This window comes from Salvia splendens, chromosome 9 (assembly GCF_004379255.2).
Source record: "Salvia splendens isolate huo1 chromosome 9, SspV2, whole genome shotgun sequence".
Taxonomy (NCBI): Eukaryota; Viridiplantae; Streptophyta; class Magnoliopsida; order Lamiales; family Lamiaceae; genus Salvia; species Salvia splendens.
The window spans coordinates 5,892,295-5,912,955 of NC_056040.1; the positions used below are offsets into that span (position 1 = coordinate 5,892,295).

Genomic DNA, 20,661 nt, shown 5'->3' on the forward strand with positions numbered 1-20,661 from the left:
TCAAGAATTGGTGCCAAGAGCTGAACATTCAACAGCGGTTCACTTCGGTCTCCCATCCCCAAGCAAACGGACAAACGGAAGTAACGAACCGGATTCTGGTGAAAGGGTTAAAAGCTCGGTTAGAACAAGCCAAAGGACAATGGGTAGAAAATCTCCCTCAAGTCCTATGGTCCTACCGAACTACACCCAAAACCTCCAACGGTGAAACTCCGTATAGTCTGGTGTACGGCACTGAAGCCGTAATTCCGGTGGAGATCGGCGTACCCAGTCCCCGAACTCTAAATTTCTCCTCAGAAATGAATGACGACGGACTGAGAGCAGAACTAGATCTCGCCGAAGAAAGAAGAGAATTGGCGTGCATAAAAGCAGCCAAGTATAAGGAGCAAGTAGCCCGGTATTATAACCAAAGGGTGAAAAAGCTTCAATTTCAAGTGGGAGATCTCGTCTTGAGAAACAACGAAGTAAGCCGAGCAGAAAAGCTGGGCAAACTCGAACCCACATGGGAGGGTCCATATCGGGTGTCAGAAGTCCTCGGCAAAGGGTCTTATAAATTGACTCACATGTCAGGAGAACAAGTACCCCGAACATGGCACATCTCCAACCTCAAGAAGTTCCACTTGTAAGAGACAGTCCGGTCAGTCCGTCTCGTGTCTAGTTCGGTCATAGGGGTATATGTTTTTATTTGTTTGTTTCTTACTTGCACCTTTTACTTGTCGTTTTTTAAAAAAAGTTTAAAGTTTTTTTCTTTCATCTTTTTCATTTTTTCTCTATGTGTTTTGTCTCGATGTGCTTGTCGTCTCTTACAAATGGTACCAAGGTATATCGTTCTTTAAAGACTGATCCCCTTTTTAGATCGATTATTAAAGACTATTGTGAGTCCAAGCTTCTAAGGAGGATATAAGACCGCAATTCAGCTTAACAAGCAGTCCGTCTGAAACGAACTGCAATAAGCCAACGATTGTGAGTCCAAGCTTCCAAGGAGGATACAAGACCACAATTCAGCTTAACAAGCACTTCGTCTGAAACGAACTGCAATAAGCCAACGATTGTGAGTCCAAGCTTCTCAGGAAGATACAAGACCACAATTCGGCTTAAGAAATAAGCACTTCGTCTGAAACGAACTGCAATAAGGGAAAGTCCGATCCACGCGATAAACCTCGCCGAATTAGGACGACCAAGTTCGGTCAAAGAAGTTTACCTCATAAGACCGGGGACGACCATGTCTAGTCAAAGAGGTTTACTGCATAAGACCACTTCGGTTAACTGGGAAAGTCCGATCCACGCGATAAAACTCGCCGAATTAGGACAAGGGAAAGTTCGATCCCGGCGACAAAAATCGCCAAATTAGAACACAAACCAAGTCCGGTCAAAGATGTTTATTTCATCAGACCAAAGACGAGTCCGGTCAAAGATGTTTATTTCATCAGACCAAAGACGAGTCCGGTCAAAGATGTTTATTTCATCAGACCAAAGACGAGTCCGGTCAAAGATGTTTATTTCATCAGACCAAAGACGAGTCCGGTCAAAGAAGTTTACTTCATAAGACCAAGGACCAAGTCCGGTCAAAGAAGTTTACTTCATAAGACCGAGGACAAGTACGATGAAATTTTTTCGCTAAGCTGTAAATACAGTGTTAGAAGCGAAAACAAAATTTCATTTTTCAAATCTTGTTCGGCATACAACTCCGCTACCCTACAAAATGGCGTTACGCTATTACAAAGGACTATTCTACTGTCCAGGGTTGCTGAAGTTAAGCCACCTATCTGCAAAATCCTCTGGAAGCCGAGTTCGGTTGTTCCGAGCAGATGAAGAATAAGCAGGTCGACGAGATGCTATCCTCGACCCAACGCCTCTTCCCCGAGCCCGAGAAGTCCTAACACCTCGGCGATGAAGAGTCTCTGCAATAAGCATCTGCTGATCTTGCTCGCTCATAGTCACAACTCCTCGGCGAATTTCAGTCCGTCCCTGTCTTGACGATTCCGGTTGCTCCTGAGCCCGTTCTCGTCTTGACGTTTCCGGCTGTTCCGGAGTTCGTTGTTGACTGGGAGTAGGATTTTGAACAAGGGAACCAGAGGTTTGATCTGGAGTGCGAGCATCTGTTGGCACGATATGCCGAAGGAATCTTTCTATGGAGGGGCGCCGAGAAAGAACAATGTTGTACCGAGAAGCCCAGCGCCGCAATGATTTCACAACTTGTTGGCAAGCCGAGCTCTCCAGCGCATTGTTCCTCCGGAGTACATGATATTCCTCCCACAGTTCGTCAACTCGACTCTGAACATCTGATATGGTCACTCCCCCGCGCACACGGATGTAATCCTCGTACGCAGTCCTCTCAGCAATGGTCGTATTCAGCTCGGCCTCCAGATCCTTCTTATCGGACTCTAAGTCCTTATTATCGGCCTCCAGCTTCACTAAACGAGCCAGAAGCTCGTCATTCTTCGTCTGATCGGCTATAGCTCTTTTCTCAGCTTCGTCTAAAGCCGAAGAGTACAGCCGTTTCCAGTGAAGTATCTCCATCTCCTTGAGTACAAAGCAGCTATATTAGTTCGGCAGCTGTACCGAGCAGATAGTAAAATACAACAGGAGTAAAGGCGAGTACGAAAAGCTATACGAAGACAAGTGTAGAGAATTTTTCATTCACAAGGAAAATTTTTTACACTAGGAAGGCTTCAAGGCCATTTTACAAGGAAGAAACCAGAGTAAGAGAAGGGAGACGAAATCATACTCCGCCAGCTTCGTCTCCGGCTCCTCGCTCTGGTTCAGCTTCTTTCTCCTGAGCTACCTCAGCCTCGGCCTCGCATCCTGCCGGCCTCGCCTCCGCCTCCTGATCGGCTTCCTTCTCCGGATGCCCGGCCCGCTCGACTTCGGCCTCCGGCTCCAGCGGCTCGGCCTCACCCTCTCCGTTGTAAGTCGAAGCGGGTGAAACGGGTCCCACGGAGGCAAAGATAGCCTCCAGGTTCTCGTCCCGATCAGCTCGACAACTCCGGACTCGGTCTGCAGAAAGCAGGACCGAGGATGAGGCGAGCTCCTCAAGGAGCGGCAGATTCTGAAGCCGAGCTGCTATCTCTCGGCTGTACAGAGGCAGCACGACGTCGGCCCCCTGCTCGCCCTTATCGGTAATTAGCCTTACCAGACTACCGACAAAAGCCGAGAACTGGCTGCTCAAAAAGAGTTTCTCCGTGTAAACACGGAGAGCCTCCCCCTGGGCAGCCACGGCGGCTGCCTCCTTCTGAGCCTCCCGGAGCTTCGTCTGCTCTCGCAGGATGATGAGCTGGTTTTTGGCTGACCGAGCTTCATCCTGAGCCGAGATCCTAGCAGCTCGGGCCCTCTCAAATTTGGCCTCAGCCTGTTCGGCCAGACTACGAGCAAGATGCAACTCCTTCTGCATCTCCTCGTAGTCGTGGGATGCTTTGGAGAGCTCCACGGAGACGAGCTTGGCTCTCTGAAGATGAACAAGGAAAAAACTCAACAGAATGGCCATCAAAAAATGTGGAAAAGAAGCCAAGTCAGAAAGCTTACCTCCACAAAATTCGTCGGCCATTGAAAAGGCTCAGGGACGTGTTCCGGGATGTCTGCAACCACCTCGGAGATGACCAGGTCTTTCCCCGGCACTCTTGGGGACTCATGAAATTTCCCCTTCCCTTTAGCCGAATACGACTCCGGCTCTTTCGGATCCGAAGAAGAGGTTTTTTGCCTCTTCGGATCCTTCTCGGCTTCAGACGCCGAGCGAGGGGCTCTCTGCCTCTCCGGCTCCACAAGCTCGGAGGACTTTCGGATAGCCTTATTCAGCATGTACACTGCCAAAAAGCAAGAAAGCAAGGTTAGTTTTCTTCGCTAAAGCAGTAGAGCATAAAGATAAAGAGAAATCCTCACCCTCGGCCTCTTCGTCCGAAGACGAGATGTCGAACACGACGTCGCCCTTGACGAGCTCAGACTCCGTGTATTGTTTCCTAACTATGGGAATCTTGTTGAGCTCGCCATCGAGCTCGTCCAACGGTTCAGGCCGAGGATGACGGATAACGGACTTCGGCCCTCTCCAGGGAAAACTAGGAGCCGCGGTCCTATCATAGTAGAAGAAGCGGTTTTGCCACTTCGGCCACTTCGTTTTACAAAAGGCCCTAAAGGGCTGTACAGGGATCAAGTAAAACCAAGACCCCTTCCTCTTAAATTGAAAGAATTTAAGGATCGCCTTCAAAGACAAATCCCTTCCTAACCTACGGAGTTCGGCAGCAAAGGCCGACAAGTGCCTCCAAGAGTTCGGAGTCACCTGGCCTAAAGGAAGCTGAAAAAAATCTAGTAAATCTATAAAGGCAGAAGGGAGGGGGAAACGAAGCCCGCATTCTAAGCAGGCCTCGTACACGGTGGCGTAACCCTCCGGCGGGGAGTCAGCCCTATGATCACCGTCAGGTACCACCGCCTTCCCCCCAGGAAAAAAGTATTTTTCGGGTAGGGACATCACAGTATCCTTACTCAAAATACTATGGAAATACTCTACGGTCTTCTCCCCGGACTCTTTCCGGCCAGAAGACCCCTTACCGCCTCTCCTAACGCTACCCGACTCCGAAGAAGAAGAAGAAGACATTTTTCTTACTTTTTGAAGGTGAAGAAAGTCTGAAGAAATTCTTGAAAGCGGAGAGAGAATCTTCGCAAAAAAGAGAGAGTGCAGAAGAAGCAGTCGCAAAAGTGCTTCAATGATGAAGAAAGGAGGTATTTATCAGGTTCGGCGAAGATTTCAAAATCGTCGCACCGTTTCGAATCCCACCTTTTCAGGATTCAACGGCCGGATTTTACTGTCGCATTTAATGCAGTCACGCGCAAGGCACGTCCCCTGACATCAGCCTCCCCCTTGCCTTTATCCAGAATGCCGAAGTGACTCACTTCTCCGAAGTGATTCACTTCGCCCTTCGGGGGGGTAGTGATGGGGTGCGCACTAAACAAGCCCAACAGCAATGACGGCCCATCAGCCCAAAGCCCAAGGAAGAGTATGAGTTCGGCATTACCAAAGAGTTCGGCCTCAGCCTACAGCTCGGTAAAAGCCAACCTATCAAGCTCTACTCTCAGATCGGCAACCAAAGCAGGAGTATGAGTTCGGCATTACCAAAGAGTTCGGCCTCAGCCTACAGCTCGGTAAAAGCCAACCAATCAAGCTCTGCTCTCAGGTCGGCATCAAGCTCTACTCAAAGATCGGCAACCAAAGCAGTTCGGTCTCAGTATTCGACCGAACAAGGAGTTAGTGGACCCATACAGGATGTCCAACGCACCCACTACCACGTGGTGTCAACTCAGGCCACGATCGTAGGCCATGACCTACGCTACATCCACGATCTTAGGCCATGACCTACACGACATCCACGACTTAGGGTGGAGATGCAAGCCACGATCTTAGTTCCATATATAAATAGAACTTAGATCTGATATGAGGAGGTTAGAATCTCTCTAGAGAAAAAATCATATAGCAAGTCTGTGTTGTAAGCTGTAATTTGCAGATCAAGCAATACAAACCTGCCCCCATTTCTCCCCGTGGACGTAGATTTACCTCAGTAAATCGAACCACGTAAAATTTCCGTGTCGTAATTTATTTTTACGAGCATTCATCATCATCAATAATTCGCGGATTCATCAGTGGTTGAATTAGAAAATTAGTTTTACATCAAAACTAAAATAGTTATTCTAGTTGCATAGTATTTAATTGTAAACGAAAAAACCAAGAACTTTTATTTATATTAATTTTTATTTAATACTATTATTAAAAGTGTTTTTATGCTATCATCATGGTTGTAGGATCACATAATAATGTGGAGTACTACTTAACTATAATTAGATTAAATAACATCACAGTCACTGAGACAGACATATTATTGATCTCACTTGTTCCTTTCTTCATATAAATATTTGGTAAGCCCTATATTTCGGATTATTATGAATTCCGTAGTTACAGGGATCGATTACTATAAAATTATTTAAATTCTATTTTATTTTATAGTTATAGAATTGATTGTTTGAAAGTCTATATGCCATATTTTATTTTTTTCGATTCCAATTTATTGCTTAATCCTTATACCATATTTCGTGCAAAACAAAACTTATTTGAATTTCATTAAACATAACATTCAATTAATTTTTGAGCGAATTATGAAAAGATATTTATTCTATTAATTTACTCATGTGTACTATTTTTGAAAAGTATTGACATTTGGTACTTATAATTTTTCTTAAATATGTTGAATCACAAAATTCTAATTCTCTTTAGAAAAAACAATGAGAGAACATTAAACGCAAAGTTCAAATTTTTGTTAATTATTTTATTTTTAGATGATACCCAAAACCACAATGCATTAGTAAAATACAAAGTACTAACAAATAAAAGGAACTGAAAAAGATTGCTTATGTGAACATATTAAAGTCGTTTTTGTTTTAAACTTTGTGTTTTAACACTAGACCTTATCTGAATCTGACAATTTCTATTATCATTTCATTAGAACTATTATCATTTCACTAGAAGTACTATCATTTTATTAATTAGTAGTATTTTCTTTGTCTCGGGTTATTTTGGATTGTCTTGCATATTTGAGTCATTTTACGACAAAATAGTCCGTCCAATATTATTTAAAAAAACAACTCATTTCTCTACTTGCTTTAACTAAACTTATTCATTCTACTTTATTCTCAATTTATTTCATTTATTTACTAAATATGGGTTTCATAATTTCATTTTACACGAGAAAGTAAATTGAAAAGTAATAATGTAAAGTGAAATTGTGCATTCCTAAATTAGGCAATAGTAGAGGGAGAGTACGACTCCCGTAAACGAAGATTGCGAGCTGTACTCTGCTTCCATTTTCAGATAATTCGCCAACTATTTTTTTCACACACATACTATGTGAATGCATACACTTCTATATATAGCTCCTGCTTCCTCTTACTATTCCACTTTTTCCTCCATTTCTACTTCTCCCATTCCCAAATTTTCCCCTTGTCTTTCCTTTCTCGGCTCAATCCTCCCGCAATCAAGTAATTCCTCTGCTCAATTCTGTACCCTGATCCGCGCTATTCGATTTTATCATTCACTACAATTAGGAATTTGAAGCTGAGAATTAGTAAGAAATTGGAATTCTAAATGTTTGGAATTATTAGGTCAACCCTACAATTATTGTATGTGAATTTTGCATGCATTTATTAGCTTCAATAAATGAACTACGGATCATCGTTGTTGTTTCCTTATTTGGTTAATACTGTTGCGTTGGTAGTAATGGTTAGATAAAATATACAGCTATAGGTTTATTTATTTTAAAAAGAGATTATTTCCGATTAGCTGTGTCGTGTGTTCATTAATTGAATGTTGATCTCGCATTAATTTAGAGTTCCAGATTTGTTAACTTAGTTGATTCATTTAGTTTTGATGTTAGGTGTTTTGAGTTTCTGGGCGGCGATATGAATCTGTCAACATCTATTTATGTTGTGTTATTACTTTTCATTTCCATGGTATAAATTTGAATTACACATGCTATAGTAGCCATGGATGTTTATAATAACTCAACATTTTTCTGCATATTGTATCAATAATTTGATTTCTTCGATTTTATAGCTGCTTTGTGGATTATAAGGTTTGTTAGATGTGCTTGAGCAAATGGGCAACAGCAGTACTGCTGAGAGTGAAGATGGCGTGCTCTCTGCTGATTCACCTCTGAGTAACGATGGCGATAATTTTGGTGGAAGCTCTAGTGGGGGCATTGTTCTGAAGAAAGGGCCGTGGACAGCAGCTGAGGATGCGATTTTAGTCGAGTACGTGAAGAAGCATGGAGAAGGAAATTGGAATGCAGTTCAGAAGCATACCGGGCTTGCACGTTGTGGTAAAAGCTGCCGGTTGAGGTGGGCTAATCACTTGAGACCTAACCTGAAAAAAGGAGCATTTACATCAGAAGAAGAGCGGATTATAATCGAGCTTCATGCCAAAATGGGGAACAAATGGGCGCGAATGGCAGCACACGTAAGCTTCAAGCTTCACTTTAACTACTTTGTGGATATTTTTGCCGTTATCTAGAACTTAACATATTTGATCGGATAGTAAACATATTGGAAAGACTCCCATGGTGTTTTTATGAAGATTGAACTGTTGTAGTTTGTTGTTCTTATATGATGGTTGCATCAAATAGCTGATATGTGCTCTGTTTTGAAACTCCTAGCATGTAAACCCGTACATATAGTGTGAGATCAAAATTTGTGCTGGCCTTTTTAAGAGTTATAACTTAAGCATCAGGAGCTATTCTATGTGAAAAATGGTGGGTTAGTTCCCAGTAGCATGTTTTTGGGCTTGTAGTTGGTGTTTATAATGCCCTTCGTTTAAAAGAAGTATATTGATATTTCTCAGGTCACCATCTAATACACACTTTTCCACTTGACATCTCTCTGGTGAAATGACAGTATAAATCTAAAACACTGTAATTACTTTCTGATGAATTCTTCCAAGTATCATGAAATGAATAATTTCCCTCGATGGTAGCAGATATTAAGATGGTAACTCTATGGCATTCTGATTATGGAATTAAGTAATTAACATAGCGATGCATGGCTGCCGTAGAACTTCTGTATGCAGATAGTTTTTATGGGTGAAAGAAGGAAATACGAAAAGAGAAGAATGTATTTGGTACTTGGTAGGTTAAGATAACTTAAGGAATTGCATATCATCCTCTGTTTTTTTTTATATAATGGGCCTTTGCACGTTCAGATATAATGTGATTTGAGGTTCCAATAATTTTTTATTTCTTTCCTGGGATCTTTACTTTTTCTCCTCTAATTTCAGTTGCCAGGGAGGACAGACAATGAGATAAAGAACTATTGGAATACTCGAATAAAAAGGCGTCAACGTGCCGGTTTATCCCTTTATCCTCCTGATTTATGCCTACAATCGCTTCCAGAGAATCAGCAACAACTTAGTTCGCCCAGGATATATGATGGAGATAAAGCATGTGATATTTTGCAAAGTAATGGTTACTGGGCACCTAATATCATGTTTGATAGTTTAAACAATTTCAGATATGCACCAGCAATTCCAGGTATTCCTGGCAGCGTATCAATGGGTAACGGTTTTGCTTCTCCTCACTCTTATGGTTTTAACCCTCAAACTATAGGAGTCTCTGGACAGGCTCGAGAACCAGATGAGCCTATGTCAGACTATGGAAGTGGTGGTGTTAATGAGGCACCTATGTTTAGCAGGACTCAAACTGATAGTTGTGTCAACAAATCATTTCAGTCCTTTGGTCTATGCTACCCTTATGACACTGACCATACCAAGAAACTATTTTCGTCTGATGTCAATCCAGACACTCCTTTTATGTCAGATGTCACTTACTCTGCTTCAGAGCACTTTGCAAATGCTCAGAAGTCGGAGCTCCCTTCACTCCAATATCAAGAGACTGGACTAGGTGTCTGGGATCCTGCACCTGAATCATTCGATTCTTTGGTCCAGTCTCCTCTACCAGGCCCACTCCCATCGCATTGTCCTTCGCCAGGGAGCAGTGGCCTTTTAGAAGATTTAATTTATGAAGCTATGGCTCTGGGAAGGTCGGAGAATCAATCTTCCGCCTTGGCAACTCCATCTAACGTCAGCCATGGAGAAGTAACAGATGGTTCTGCCCTTAGAACATGCTCCACAGAGTTCAAAGGCTGTATTGATCGCAATTCTCCATCAGGTAACTCAATGGGGTCCCTTTTCAACAGGTACACTCCTACCACTGGAAAGTCATTGGAAGACGATGTGACTAGTAAGTAGCCGCTGTTTCTCTATTGAAGTAACTCTATATTGATTATTTATGGAAAACTCGGATGCATTCAAGTAAATTTGTTTCTGTCAAACTTGTAGATGTTAGCTGTAGAAACTTGACACACATCCAGCTTGTGACCCGTTTGATTTCTTAAATCAACTCTTTTAAGTTTGTCATAAATAGATTCTCTTAGGTTCTGCCCTTTTAGACGCGTCTCAGTATCATGATTCAGTCCTGGATGCTATTGCTTGATGCGTTTGTTTCAATTTGTTGCAGTCAAAGTAGTAGAAATTAGCCTTAACATGACATCTATACGTGACCAATTAGGATTAACTTGCACTTCATCAAATTGCTAGCTCCGACTCTTAAAGTTTCTTAAGTCGACTCTTAAAGTTTTTCGACTATGATTATTTTGTGTCCGGCCCTTTTAGACTCGTCCTGGTATCATATTCAGTCATGGACGCTATTGTTTTCAACTATAAATGCATCATGAATTGTTTAATCTCTTTTTGTGTAGTGCACCATGTGAAGTCAGAAGTGTTCGATCCAAGTTGGATCCTGGATGGTGAAAGCAAAGTGGACTATTTGAGACCGGATGCTATGCTTGGATCATGCTGGGTCGAGCAGAGTGGACCGGCTTCGAAGCAGAGGGGCTCGATGGCAGCTCTTCTGGGGGACACTTCTGCTTCTGCTTCAACTCGGGGCTTTACTTCGTGCTCATGGAATAACTTGCCGCCGGTCTGCCAAATCTCCGACATTCCATGAACCAACAAAACTCAATTTATAACATTGTTTTTAGCGATTTGCATGAACCAAGACGATTATCACAATAACACTCTTGTATGATGAAATTCCATTGGCGAAACTATCCTACACATTTTGCCATTCTCAACCATATGTTGTGATGCTATCTTACAACATATATCACTGTCTTAGTTTTTTGCACCAAGATTTGGCTGTGACCTCGTTATCAATTTTTAGAATTGAATTTGACCACGTCCAATGTTAACTAGGCTGAAAATTTGTGCGTGTTAGGTGTATCAGATTGAAATGACTATAGAGCCAAATATGAATGTGACCCGAATAGAATTTGATCGGCTCGAATGAGTATATACACACGACCAAGGACACCACATGAACACAAATGCACAATAGTAAAATAGGAATGAATAGTAATCAGTAAAAACTTATACTTCCTCCGTCCCGGGCTACTCGCTCATTTCCTTTTCGGAGATAAAGAACTGAAATAAATTGGCCTTTTATAGAGAGTGGGTTGTAAAATAATCCCAATAGTTTGAGATGGCTATTTATGGAGAATGGGTTGCAAAATAATTCCAATATTTTAAGATGCGTACACGGCAAAAAACCATTAGTTAAAGAAAAAGAATACTTTTACACACAAACTTGCATCACCTACATCCTACATATAAGGTGAAATATATATTCTTGTACTCCTATTTTTTTGCATGACACTACTCAAATTTATTATTTTATTTATTATATCATTTTTTGCTTTCAGAAACAATAATAAAATAAAAGTGTGACATCCACGACTCCAAACTAAACGCATTTACTTCCATTATTGCGGCTATTCATTCATTCATATGAAAGATCAAGTGCCTTTTTTCTTTTGATCAAAAGTTGGAAGTCAATTTTAAAGAGGGTATAAACTATTTACACCAGAATCAAATCATTAAAGATTATAGTTGCATGAATAAAAAATAGAAATCCTTTACACGATCAAATAATCTAATCATTAGAGTGATAGCAAGCAAATAAAATAAGAAAGAAGACTGATCACGAATTGAATAAATAAAACCCACCGTCTAGGTCTCAGAATATTTGATTATTTTTATCCACCAACATTTAATTTAAAAGAAATAAGAAGATTTTAATAATTATAGAGCTACTCATGAGATATGATATTCGAGGCTCGTCTTGGAAAATGCTTGCTTGGAAATTCGGTATTAACGAGCTCGATGATTTTATCAAACCAGGCTAAAAATGGATGGTACACGGTTAGTTAGACTCGCGAACATATTCAAATTTGTTTGGTCACAATCGCTAACATATTCGCAAGTCTTCAGTTAAGCCAATACTTAGGTGAACTTTCAATTAATTAAGTTCGGATAACTAGTTGATTAACATCACATTTTGAATACTTTTCGAGTCTTTTTTTTAGCCTTTCGAAAGCTCAAGCACGAGCACTAATTTTATACGAATATCAAACGAGCAGAGCTCGAGCTTGCTAGTATTTGGCTCGGCTACTTATGATTGTAGACACTGAAAATAAATGTTATGGATCTTAGAAAAAAAGCTTATATAATTAAGATGGGTCTCATTTTATGAGATCCAACAGAATCGGATCGGATCTGAAATTGGACAAAAAAATAGAATGGTCAACTCTATTTAGATCATGATGATTGGATTGCCTAAAAAATAAAAGGCGGACTTTACCGACGGAATGCGAGTGAGTTGAATGTGCCAGAACCACAACCAGCGTTGTCATTATATATTGATGGATCAAAATTTGCATTTAATTAGATGCCGATGCTAATATTGATCAAACACACATCAAAGAATATATACACTTATACTTCCCACTCTAATACAACATACGTGACACCGTTGCTTTATATAGCACACATATTATATAGTAATTCTTGTTTTCCAACATCATTAATGACACACCATGTGTTTAATAAAAATATGATCAACCCCACCCAACCCCACCATTCTCGATCCTGAGGAAGTGTCGAAAGTTGGAAACAACAATAAGATACTAGATTTTTATGTCCTTCCCAAGATCTTGTATTTACCAAATTCAATGCAACAAAATTAGATAAAGAGGTAAAATTATTGAAATTCTTATCTAAATGCTCATAGCCTCCTACTATATAATAATTCAAAATAAGAAGACAGTTCATGATGAATATTCATCCTATGAGGCTTGAGCTAATGCATATTCACTAAACAAAATAGTAATTATTTTTAACTTTATACCCACATTATATAATCCTATGATAATTCACCTAACAAAGACTCCACTACCAACCTCCCAATGGCCCCTCTCCTCCTCCTCCTCGTCCTCATCCTTCCGATCCTCGTCCTCCTCCACCACCTCTACTACCGCATCCGCTACCGCCTCCCACCGGGCCCGAAGCCATTACCCGTGGTGGGGAACCTCTATGAGGTGAACGGCACGGTCCGGTTCAGGCGGTTCGCGGAGTGGGCGGAGACGTACGGGCCCATAATCTCGGTGTGGATGGGGTCGACACTTAACGTGGTAGTGTCGAACCACGAGCTAGCGAGGGAGGTCCTGAAGGAGAAGGACCAACACCTAGCGGACCGGTTCCGGGACCGGTCCACGGCCCTGTTCAGCCGGGACGGACAGGATCTGATATGGGCCGACTACGGGGCCCACTACGTGAAGGTGAGGAAAGTGTGCATGGTTGAGCTTTTTTCGCCAAAGAGGCTCGAGGCTTTGAGGCCCATTCGTGAGGATGAAGTCACCGCCATGGTTCACTCCATTTACAACGACTGCACTGCTCAAGGTATCATCATCATATATACAATAAAATTTTTAATATGTTCATATTTATTTTGAAATAATTTATCAAGACGTTTGATGAATTGTATAATACTCCCTCCGTCCGCCATTAGAAGTCCCATATTTTGGCGGTACGAATTTTAAGAAATGTTAAGAAAAGTTGATGGAAAAAATTAGTGGAATAGGGGTCCTACTTAAATGAAATGTGAGTAGAATGAGTCAATGGAAGGTGTGACCATATTACCATTTATGTTAAAAGTGAACCGGGACTATTATTCGCAGACGGACTAAAATGGAAAAACGGGGCTCCTATTCGCGAACGGATGGAGTAATTTGAGTTCATTTTACTTGGTTTATATCGAATTCGTAAGAGAATAAAAAATAGTCAATTTGAGTTCATAGATAGGCTACTGCTCCAAAATCTTACTCCCTCGTCCCAGCTCTAAGTGATTGATTTCTTTTTTGCCGTTGTTTTGCAAAGATAATAATAAATAATTAAAATAAAGAGAAAGTAAAGTAAAAGAGGAAATAATATAGAGGAGAATCGTATCTACATTATTCTCTTACTTATTTTACTTTCTCTTCATTTTAACTATTTATTATTATTTTTCTCAAAACACGTGTTGAAAAACAGTCAATCACTTGAGATGGGACGGAGGGAGTATAAAATTTTCAAAAAACGTATAAAATGTAATGTGTCTTAAAAATTTACTCCATAAACGTATATGAGATGGAAGACATAACAAAATATAAACAACCCTATGATTACGATTTGTAAGCAATACCTATATGATTTGTAGGCAAAATACTATCACTGCATAATTAAAAGAACTTTAAATTGTGGACGGATGGAGTATTTTTTTTTTTGTGGTTGGAAAAATTAAATTTTAGCTCCCGAAAACTAATATTGTGCGTCCGGCCGTGCAGGGGAGGCGTTGACACTGAGGAAGTATTTGGGAACCGTTGCGTTCAACAACATCACTCGACTTGCATATGGGAAACGCTTCATTAATTCTCAAGGGGTAATAGACAAGCAAGGCGAACAACTCCGATCCATCTTCTCCGAAGGCATGAAAATCGTGGCTCCCTTAGACACCCTCGAGCACATCCCCTGGCTCCGTTGGATGTTCCCTCTCAACGAGAAAGCCTTCGCCAAAAACGAGGCGCGCCGCAACCGCTTCACCCACGAGATCATGGAGGAGCACGCCCGGGCCAGCCATACCCCCGGCGGGAAAACCCAGCAGCACTTCTGCGACGCTCTGGTCGCCCTCAAAGATAAATACGACTTGAGCAACGACACCATCGTGGTGCTCCTCTGGGACATGATCACCGCGGGGAAGGATGCGATCGCCATATCGGTGGAGTGGGCCATGGCAGAGCTGGTCCGGAACCCGAGGGTCCTGGCGAAGGCCCGGGAGGAGCTGGACCGGGTCGTGGGGGGTGAGCGCGTGATGAGCGAGGAAGACTTTTCGAGGCTCCCTTACTTGCAGTGTGTGGTGAAGGAGGCGTTGAGGCTGCATCCCCCAACGCCTCTGATGCTACCCCACAGGGCCGGGGCCCATGTCAGGGTTGGCGGGTACGACCTCCCTAAGGGGACGGTCGTGCATGTCAATGTCTGGGCCGTGGCACGGGACCCGGAGGTGTGGGAGAACCCGTTGGAGTTTAGGCCGGAGAGGTTCTTGGAGAGCGATGTTGATATGAAGGGGCACGACTTTCGTCTCCTCCCGTTTGGGGCGGGGAGGAGAGTGTGCCCCGGAGCGCAGCTCGGGATCTACTTGGTGGCATCCATGGTAGGGAATCTGGTGCACCATTTCGAGTGGGAGAGTAAAGCAGAGATTGACATGAGGGAGAATCCTGGGATTGTTACCTACATGAAGACTCCATTGGAGGCTGTTGCTACTCCTAGATTACCTGACATTCTCTACAAACGCATCCCTGCGCCAATTTGATTTCCTACTGAGCTATGTTATGTTATGGATGGTGAATGAAGAAATAATTTAAAGACCTTGTGAAGAGGGACACGTGAATTAATTTTGTAATTTCACATTTTGTTATCCACTCTAAGTTAAACTGGATATTAACTAGTAGGATTTTATTGGTTTCCTACCGAGCTATGTTATGATCAAGATTTTATCCAAGAATTCATTTTCTACTGAAATTGTAAATACAGCCATATAAATCTGTAATGAGACAACTGAAACTAAAACAGAGAAGAAAACTAGTTAAGAGAGAGTAAATCAAATGTATATCCTACATGCCATCTTCATCCTATGTTTACAATCACCTATCCTAAACCCAAAGAAGATTAGCACTTTCCTTCATTTTCTATCTACTCTAACCTTCTTCATCGTAATCTTCATCTTCTTCGTCCAGCCTCGAACTAAATTGCGTGAGGTGGATGGGGTCGATAGCCATCCTATCCGCTTCAGAAAGCCCGGGATGCTCTTCGACTTTTACATCAGATGGACCTGTTGATGATGTAGTGGCTACTACAGCTGTTGAAGCCGGTTTATCTGAGCTTTCATCGACTCCAGCATTGAGGTCGAAGTTCCTGGAGTCCGGGCCACCTTCTGGCACTTTGACATCTTCGTTCAGAGGTTCGCTCTTGGGATTGATGTCCATTTGCCTCCCAGGGCTTGATTCATGTTTGATGCTTTGGTGAGGAATAGTTGAGCTAGGCTCAATCTCGTGTCGAGGGATTTCTCTCTCTGCAGTTTTGCTGGCACGTCCCCGTCCTCGTCCTCTTCCCCTTCCTCTTCCCCTGCCAGTGCTAGTCCCGCGAGGAGTTTCTTGCGGCTGTTAATCATGAAGTTTCACGAAAAGAATTATCTTAGTTAACAGATCTCACATCATGTTATTAAGAAATTACAGTTGCACAGTATGCAGTATTATATCTCAAGGAAGCACATCATACCATACTGCTTCCTTTTGACTCTTCATCACTCTCATTCAATTCATTTGCTGCAACCTTTCTGGCAATAAAGTAAACAAATTTCATAAATATGTGTTGGTAAAAATTGGATACAGCCAAGAACCAGAAAAACTAGCACCTTCTTTTTGATGTATCAGCAGCAGCAGTGGCATCAGAACTACCATAGTCAGGAACCTTGCTAACAACTTCCCTCAGGAAATCAAACACATTATAACTGTGCACACAGTGCTTTCTGCATATTTAGAGACAAATTAGGAAATGCAGTTAACTGTAGGTTTCCATACATGGCTAATTTTTATAGTTCTGGTGCACAAATAAAATGGAAAACACTCTGCAAAATAGCAAGTTCCCCGGCTTCCCCCCAACTAAGTACAAAGCTGACTCACAACTAGGCTATGCCCATGCTTTTCTTATCAAAAGTTTTTTCCAGCTAGGACCAAGTTCAACTTATCCATGCAATTTTGTTCACAAGAACTAAAAGATGCGGCAAGACTAACACAGTACATATGACACATCAAGTATTTTTGAAATTATGCAAATAATGTAATTTTTAATACCAAACATAAAAATGAGAAAAAATGCAGAAAAAGTAGTACTATGACTTTGATAAATAAGCTTTGAACAACAACTTTCATGAGGTCCATTTTAATCCATGGACTGAAAGGCATCCCCTTTCAAAACCCTAACAACAGATATTAAGATATAAATGTAAATGATGTAGGAGAAGGTAGCTGCCAAAACGAACAACTACAATTAAAGTAATGATCAGCATAAGCAAAATTGCTCTAAGATAGTAGAAGCAATTTATGTAAATCTTTGAAATGGTGAAATCAGTAACCTTCTTGCACAAATAAAATGATTCTGAATCCATTTAGTGATTTGTCATGCCAGCAGACTGCTGATAAAGTCAAAAGTGGAATGAAGTAAGTAGTGATATGGGGTAACAATGTTTCGTTACAACTGCCTACTTTAGCCAGATACAGAGAGAACATTAATGGAGCACAAAATGATTATTACTTGCAATAAACCAAGTTACAACAACAAACAATCCCAAGCAGAAACTTGTTCCAAACAACAGTTAAAAAACATGTAAACATATCTGAATTTCCATATAGTAGCTTTTTAAGTCCACATTTCCTAGAATTTTAGACCTATAACAGCATGCAAGGTCGATACATGTATAGAGTTAGCAATCAAGGAATTGAGTTAAATAGGTAATAATGATAAATAATAAAAAAAATCCACTCACAAGTGCAGTGAACTAACAGTCTTTGCCCCTCTCTGCACAGTTATATCATATGTTCTGTCACAAAGATCTTGCAGAAATAACTCCAAAGCTTTGGCTGCAACAGTATGGCACAAAACAATCAAATTAGGCTCCAGCAATTATGTGTAAGGTGATAGTACACCAATAAATCAATACATACAGACTAAAACAGGTACTGCCATTGCAATCTTCCCAACATCCTCATCAGCTTGCATGATCTTTTTAATACGAGCCTGTCAAAAACAATTTTCTATAATATAAATAAAACTTTGGAGATGTTAATTTGTCATATATGCCACGAAATTACTGACTCCAAATTAAGTAGCTCTTGGGAAATTGTTTAGAACAGCCATAGGACAACACAAAACAAAAATATCATGGTCAAGCATAGCAAGTAAAATTTCATTCTGGTAAGTTACTGTAATTGATATTATTTTCTAAGACTACACCAATGAAATATTGTGTAAGATCATTTCTGAGAACCAACAGTACAATGGAAGAAACACAAATTTCATATGTATGTGTTAGTGACAATGTACAAGATAATATACTACCTTGAAAGGATAAAGTGCCGGGCTACGGATCTTAGCAAGGCTCTTAATTTTTTGCCAATTTAACTTTTGGCATGAACAGTAGTATATCCTAAAAATACAAGATATGGACAACCACCAAGCCACCTAAATCTTTAACTTCATAGCAAACCAGACATGACAAAAAAGAAGTCCTAACAATCCAGCTTATGCTCATTAACCAGTTTGGCAGATTTCAGTGAAACACTCCTAGTATCTGTTGATCAAAGTTCTAGATCTGTCAAAACTCAAAATTATCAGTCGGTCAGCTTGTAAGGTTATGCGTTCTCATTTAAGACAGGCGGGAGGGTATTGATTGAAAACCGCTTACATAAAGATGGGCCTTAAGAAAATTGATCCCTTTTTACTCTTACATCCTAGATATAAGCTCTTGAAAAATGTTTGACAAAATAAACTCCTAAACAGCTTATAAAATAAGCCCCAAAAAAGTGACTTCCGCAATCCCAACTTATTTTTTCATAATCTTATAAGCAACAATATTTTTACAAAAGCAAGTGTACTGTGATTTACTACTATTATTTTCAATATTTACACTTTCAATTTCAACTCTCTCTTCCATTTTCTCAACTCTAATTTATAATCCCCTCTCTAGTTAATAAGCCCAATTGTCCAACCACTTTCATAACTTGTAACCTCTTAAGACAGTATAAGCTCTTGAAACACCATATAAGCTCTCTACAATCTGCCAACACCCCCTTAAACTACTCCAAACGATAGGGCAAATTGTGTGAACTGAGAGCCTGAAATTCATTATCATATCACACCTAAAGTAGGGCTCAACGCGCACAAACACACACTGTATTAGAACAAAAATTGCTACGCAAACAAGGAAATGCTCTAAAATGGAAAGGGGGATTCTAAATATAAAATGAGAGATTGCACGAACCACAATTACGTGAACAGTTCACAAACGCTACACTTCAAAATTCTCAAACAAAGAAAGACAGAAGCTGGAAATGTGGAGAGAATTAATTGGAAAAAGATGAACTTACAGCGGGGAAACGAGTATCGAGCTTCTTCCTCATGGCGCACTCAGATTTCTTCCGCCATAAACCAAATTTAAAAGGTATAAAAATCACTGAAACTACGACTACACTACAGGAAAAAAAATATTAATTTACACCATAAATCTTTAACCTAATCGAACCACATCAGTAAAAATTGGGATCGGAAAAAACTTCGCAACAAGTAAAGAAAACACCGAATTAAAAGGAAAAAAGAAGAAGAACAAATCAAAATCAATGATAAAACCAATGATTGGACGGTTCAGATCCGGAAATGAGATCCTATATTCCAATTCCTCAGTAGTTCGACAAAATATTTTATAGAAGAAAAATCAAAGTCGAAAGAAAAAAAAAAGTTTTGGGGTGTACAACTGATAAAGCATCGCGTACTAGGATATGGGAGTCTTGACTTTTTCTTCGATACGGATTACGGAGTAGTATTATAATTAACAAAAAATTAAATGTAGAATAAATGTGAATTAGAAGAATATGACATGTGGATAATATTAGTAGTAGTAGTAGTAGTACTTTCACTCAATTTTTTTCGTTTTCAGTGATTGATTAATTTAATTTTAATAATAGATCTAAATTAGTAGTAGTACTATCTTTTTTTTTATTTTGGGATACCTAACTAGTGATATTCAATAATTTTAGTCCACACTCCACACTTTATATTCCTACCACACTCCCACTTGTACGGTTGTACCCCTTCATTATTAACAAAAGAATTACTAGTACTACTACTTACTAATTTTTCCTATAGAGAATGGGATTAGTTTGAAAATATAATGATTACACTAATTTTCCATTTGTTTGATTTTTGTCACAGCTTTTTAACTTTAATTTTTTAAAAAAATATAGTACTAGTATAAAATAAACAAGCTTGGACACAGTAGTACAAGCCATTTGACTTACTTAACTTAGAAATAATTAACTCTAGGGTAAACTTTGTAATTAGTTTTTGGAAAATAGGATTTGCATTTTTTAATCTCTGAAGAAGGAAAAATTACATTTTAAAATTTTGAACAATAAAAAATCACATATTAAGTGTATGAGTCATTTTTATCTTTCATTATTATTTTATAATATAGTAATGTACTGTAGTAATTATTTTCTTTATTTCTTCTCTTAAAATGCATACACCTTTAATGCACGCAAATTATTCCAGACTCATATACAAGAAATTTTAATGTAGTAACAATTTCCTTTTAAAAAATACGATATTTATTGACTAGGTATTCTTGGTATAGAAATAAAGTTGATCATAACAAATATACAGATATGTATATTTTAGAATCTGTACATTGATATGTTCGAACTTTGTATTTATTGTTGTCGTCAATAGTTATGGCCGCGAAGCTATTTTCACAAAATAAAGAATTTTTTTTTTAGATTGTATCTATCAATACAGTTTTGCCTTCTCCTACTAACATTATATATACAATATACCCTTGAATTTTAAACCGGTTTTTATTTAAATCGATTTTCTCATCAACAATTATTTCTATACTATATTACCCGTTTCTTTATATTTGTAAAGTCAAATCACTCCCAAGT

The 20,661-nt window shown here is 39.9% G+C and overlaps 3 protein-coding genes across 6 annotated transcripts; 2 read left to right on the plus strand and 1 right to left on the minus strand.

Annotated features, from left to right (window-relative positions):
- The first annotated feature begins 6,805 nt into the window (after window positions 1-6,805).
- Window positions 6,806-10,653, plus strand: LOC121746914 (transcription factor GAMYB-like). 4 transcript variants are annotated; one of them, XM_042140873.1, is made up of 4 exons: window positions 6,806-7,011; window positions 7,605-7,987; window positions 8,801-9,761; window positions 10,279-10,653. In XM_042140873.1, the coding sequence occupies exons 1-4, from the start codon at window positions 6,885-6,887 to the stop codon at window positions 10,524-10,526; spliced, it is 1,719 nt and encodes a 572-aa protein (XP_041996807.1). In that variant the 5' UTR covers window positions 6,806-6,884; the 3' UTR covers window positions 10,527-10,653. The 4 variants fall into 4 exon arrangements, with proteins under 4 accessions (XP_041996807.1, XP_041996809.1, XP_041996810.1 ...); XM_042140875.1 differs by having other exon boundaries at window positions 6,892-7,011; window positions 7,586-7,987; XM_042140876.1 differs by having other exon boundaries at window positions 6,917-7,482; window positions 7,586-7,987.
- Window positions 10,654-12,822: 2,169 nt separating this feature from the next.
- On the plus strand, window positions 12,823-15,402 carry LOC121747439 (cytochrome P450 98A2-like). The gene is made up of 2 exons (XM_042141474.1): window positions 12,823-13,315; window positions 14,239-15,402. The coding sequence occupies exons 1-2, from the start codon at window positions 12,823-12,825 to the stop codon at window positions 15,258-15,260; spliced, it is 1,515 nt and encodes a 504-aa protein (XP_041997408.1). The 3' UTR covers window positions 15,261-15,402.
- A 110-nt stretch (window positions 15,403-15,512) lies between these two features.
- Window positions 15,513-19,425, minus strand: LOC121747441 (dr1-associated corepressor homolog). Its single transcript, XM_042141477.1, has 6 exons — window positions 19,093-19,425; window positions 17,671-17,743; window positions 17,493-17,586; window positions 16,362-16,475; window positions 16,226-16,283; window positions 15,513-16,107 (listed from the first exon to the last, which is right to left on the minus strand). The coding sequence occupies exons 1-6, from the start codon at window positions 19,123-19,125 to the stop codon at window positions 15,646-15,648; spliced, it is 834 nt and encodes a 277-aa protein (XP_041997411.1). The 5' UTR covers window positions 19,126-19,425; the 3' UTR covers window positions 15,513-15,645.
- Window positions 19,426-20,661: the final 1,236 nt, after the last annotated feature.

Bases quoted from the DNA above. Each gene is read 5' to 3' on its own strand.
- LOC121746914 (XM_042140873.1), top strand. From the start codon at position 6,885: ATGCATACACTTCTATATATAGCTCCTGCTTCCTCTTACTATTCCACT. The intron at 7,988-8,800 runs GTAAGCTTCAAG...CTCTAATTTCAG, and splicing joins GGGCGCGAATGGCAGCACAC to TTGCCAGGGAGGACAGACAA. The intron at 9,762-10,278 runs GTAAGTAGCCGC...CTTTTTGTGTAG, and splicing joins ATTGGAAGACGATGTGACTA to TGCACCATGTGAAGTCAGAA.
- LOC121747439 (XM_042141474.1), top strand. From the start codon at position 12,823: ATGGCCCCTCTCCTCCTCCTCCTCGTCCTCATCCTTCCGATCCTCGTC. The intron at 13,316-14,238 runs GTATCATCATCA...CCGGCCGTGCAG, and splicing joins CAACGACTGCACTGCTCAAG to GGGAGGCGTTGACACTGAGG.
- LOC121747441 (XM_042141477.1), bottom strand. From the start codon at position 19,125: ATGAGGAAGAAGCTCGATACTCGTTTCCCCGCT. The intron at 17,587-17,670 runs GTATGTATTGAT...ATACTGTTGCAG, and splicing joins GGCAGTACCTGTTTTAGTCT to CCAAAGCTTTGGAGTTATTT. The intron at 16,108-16,225 runs GTATGATGTGCT...CATGATTAACAG, and splicing joins AGTCAAAAGGAAGCAGTATG to CCGCAAGAAACTCCTCGCGG.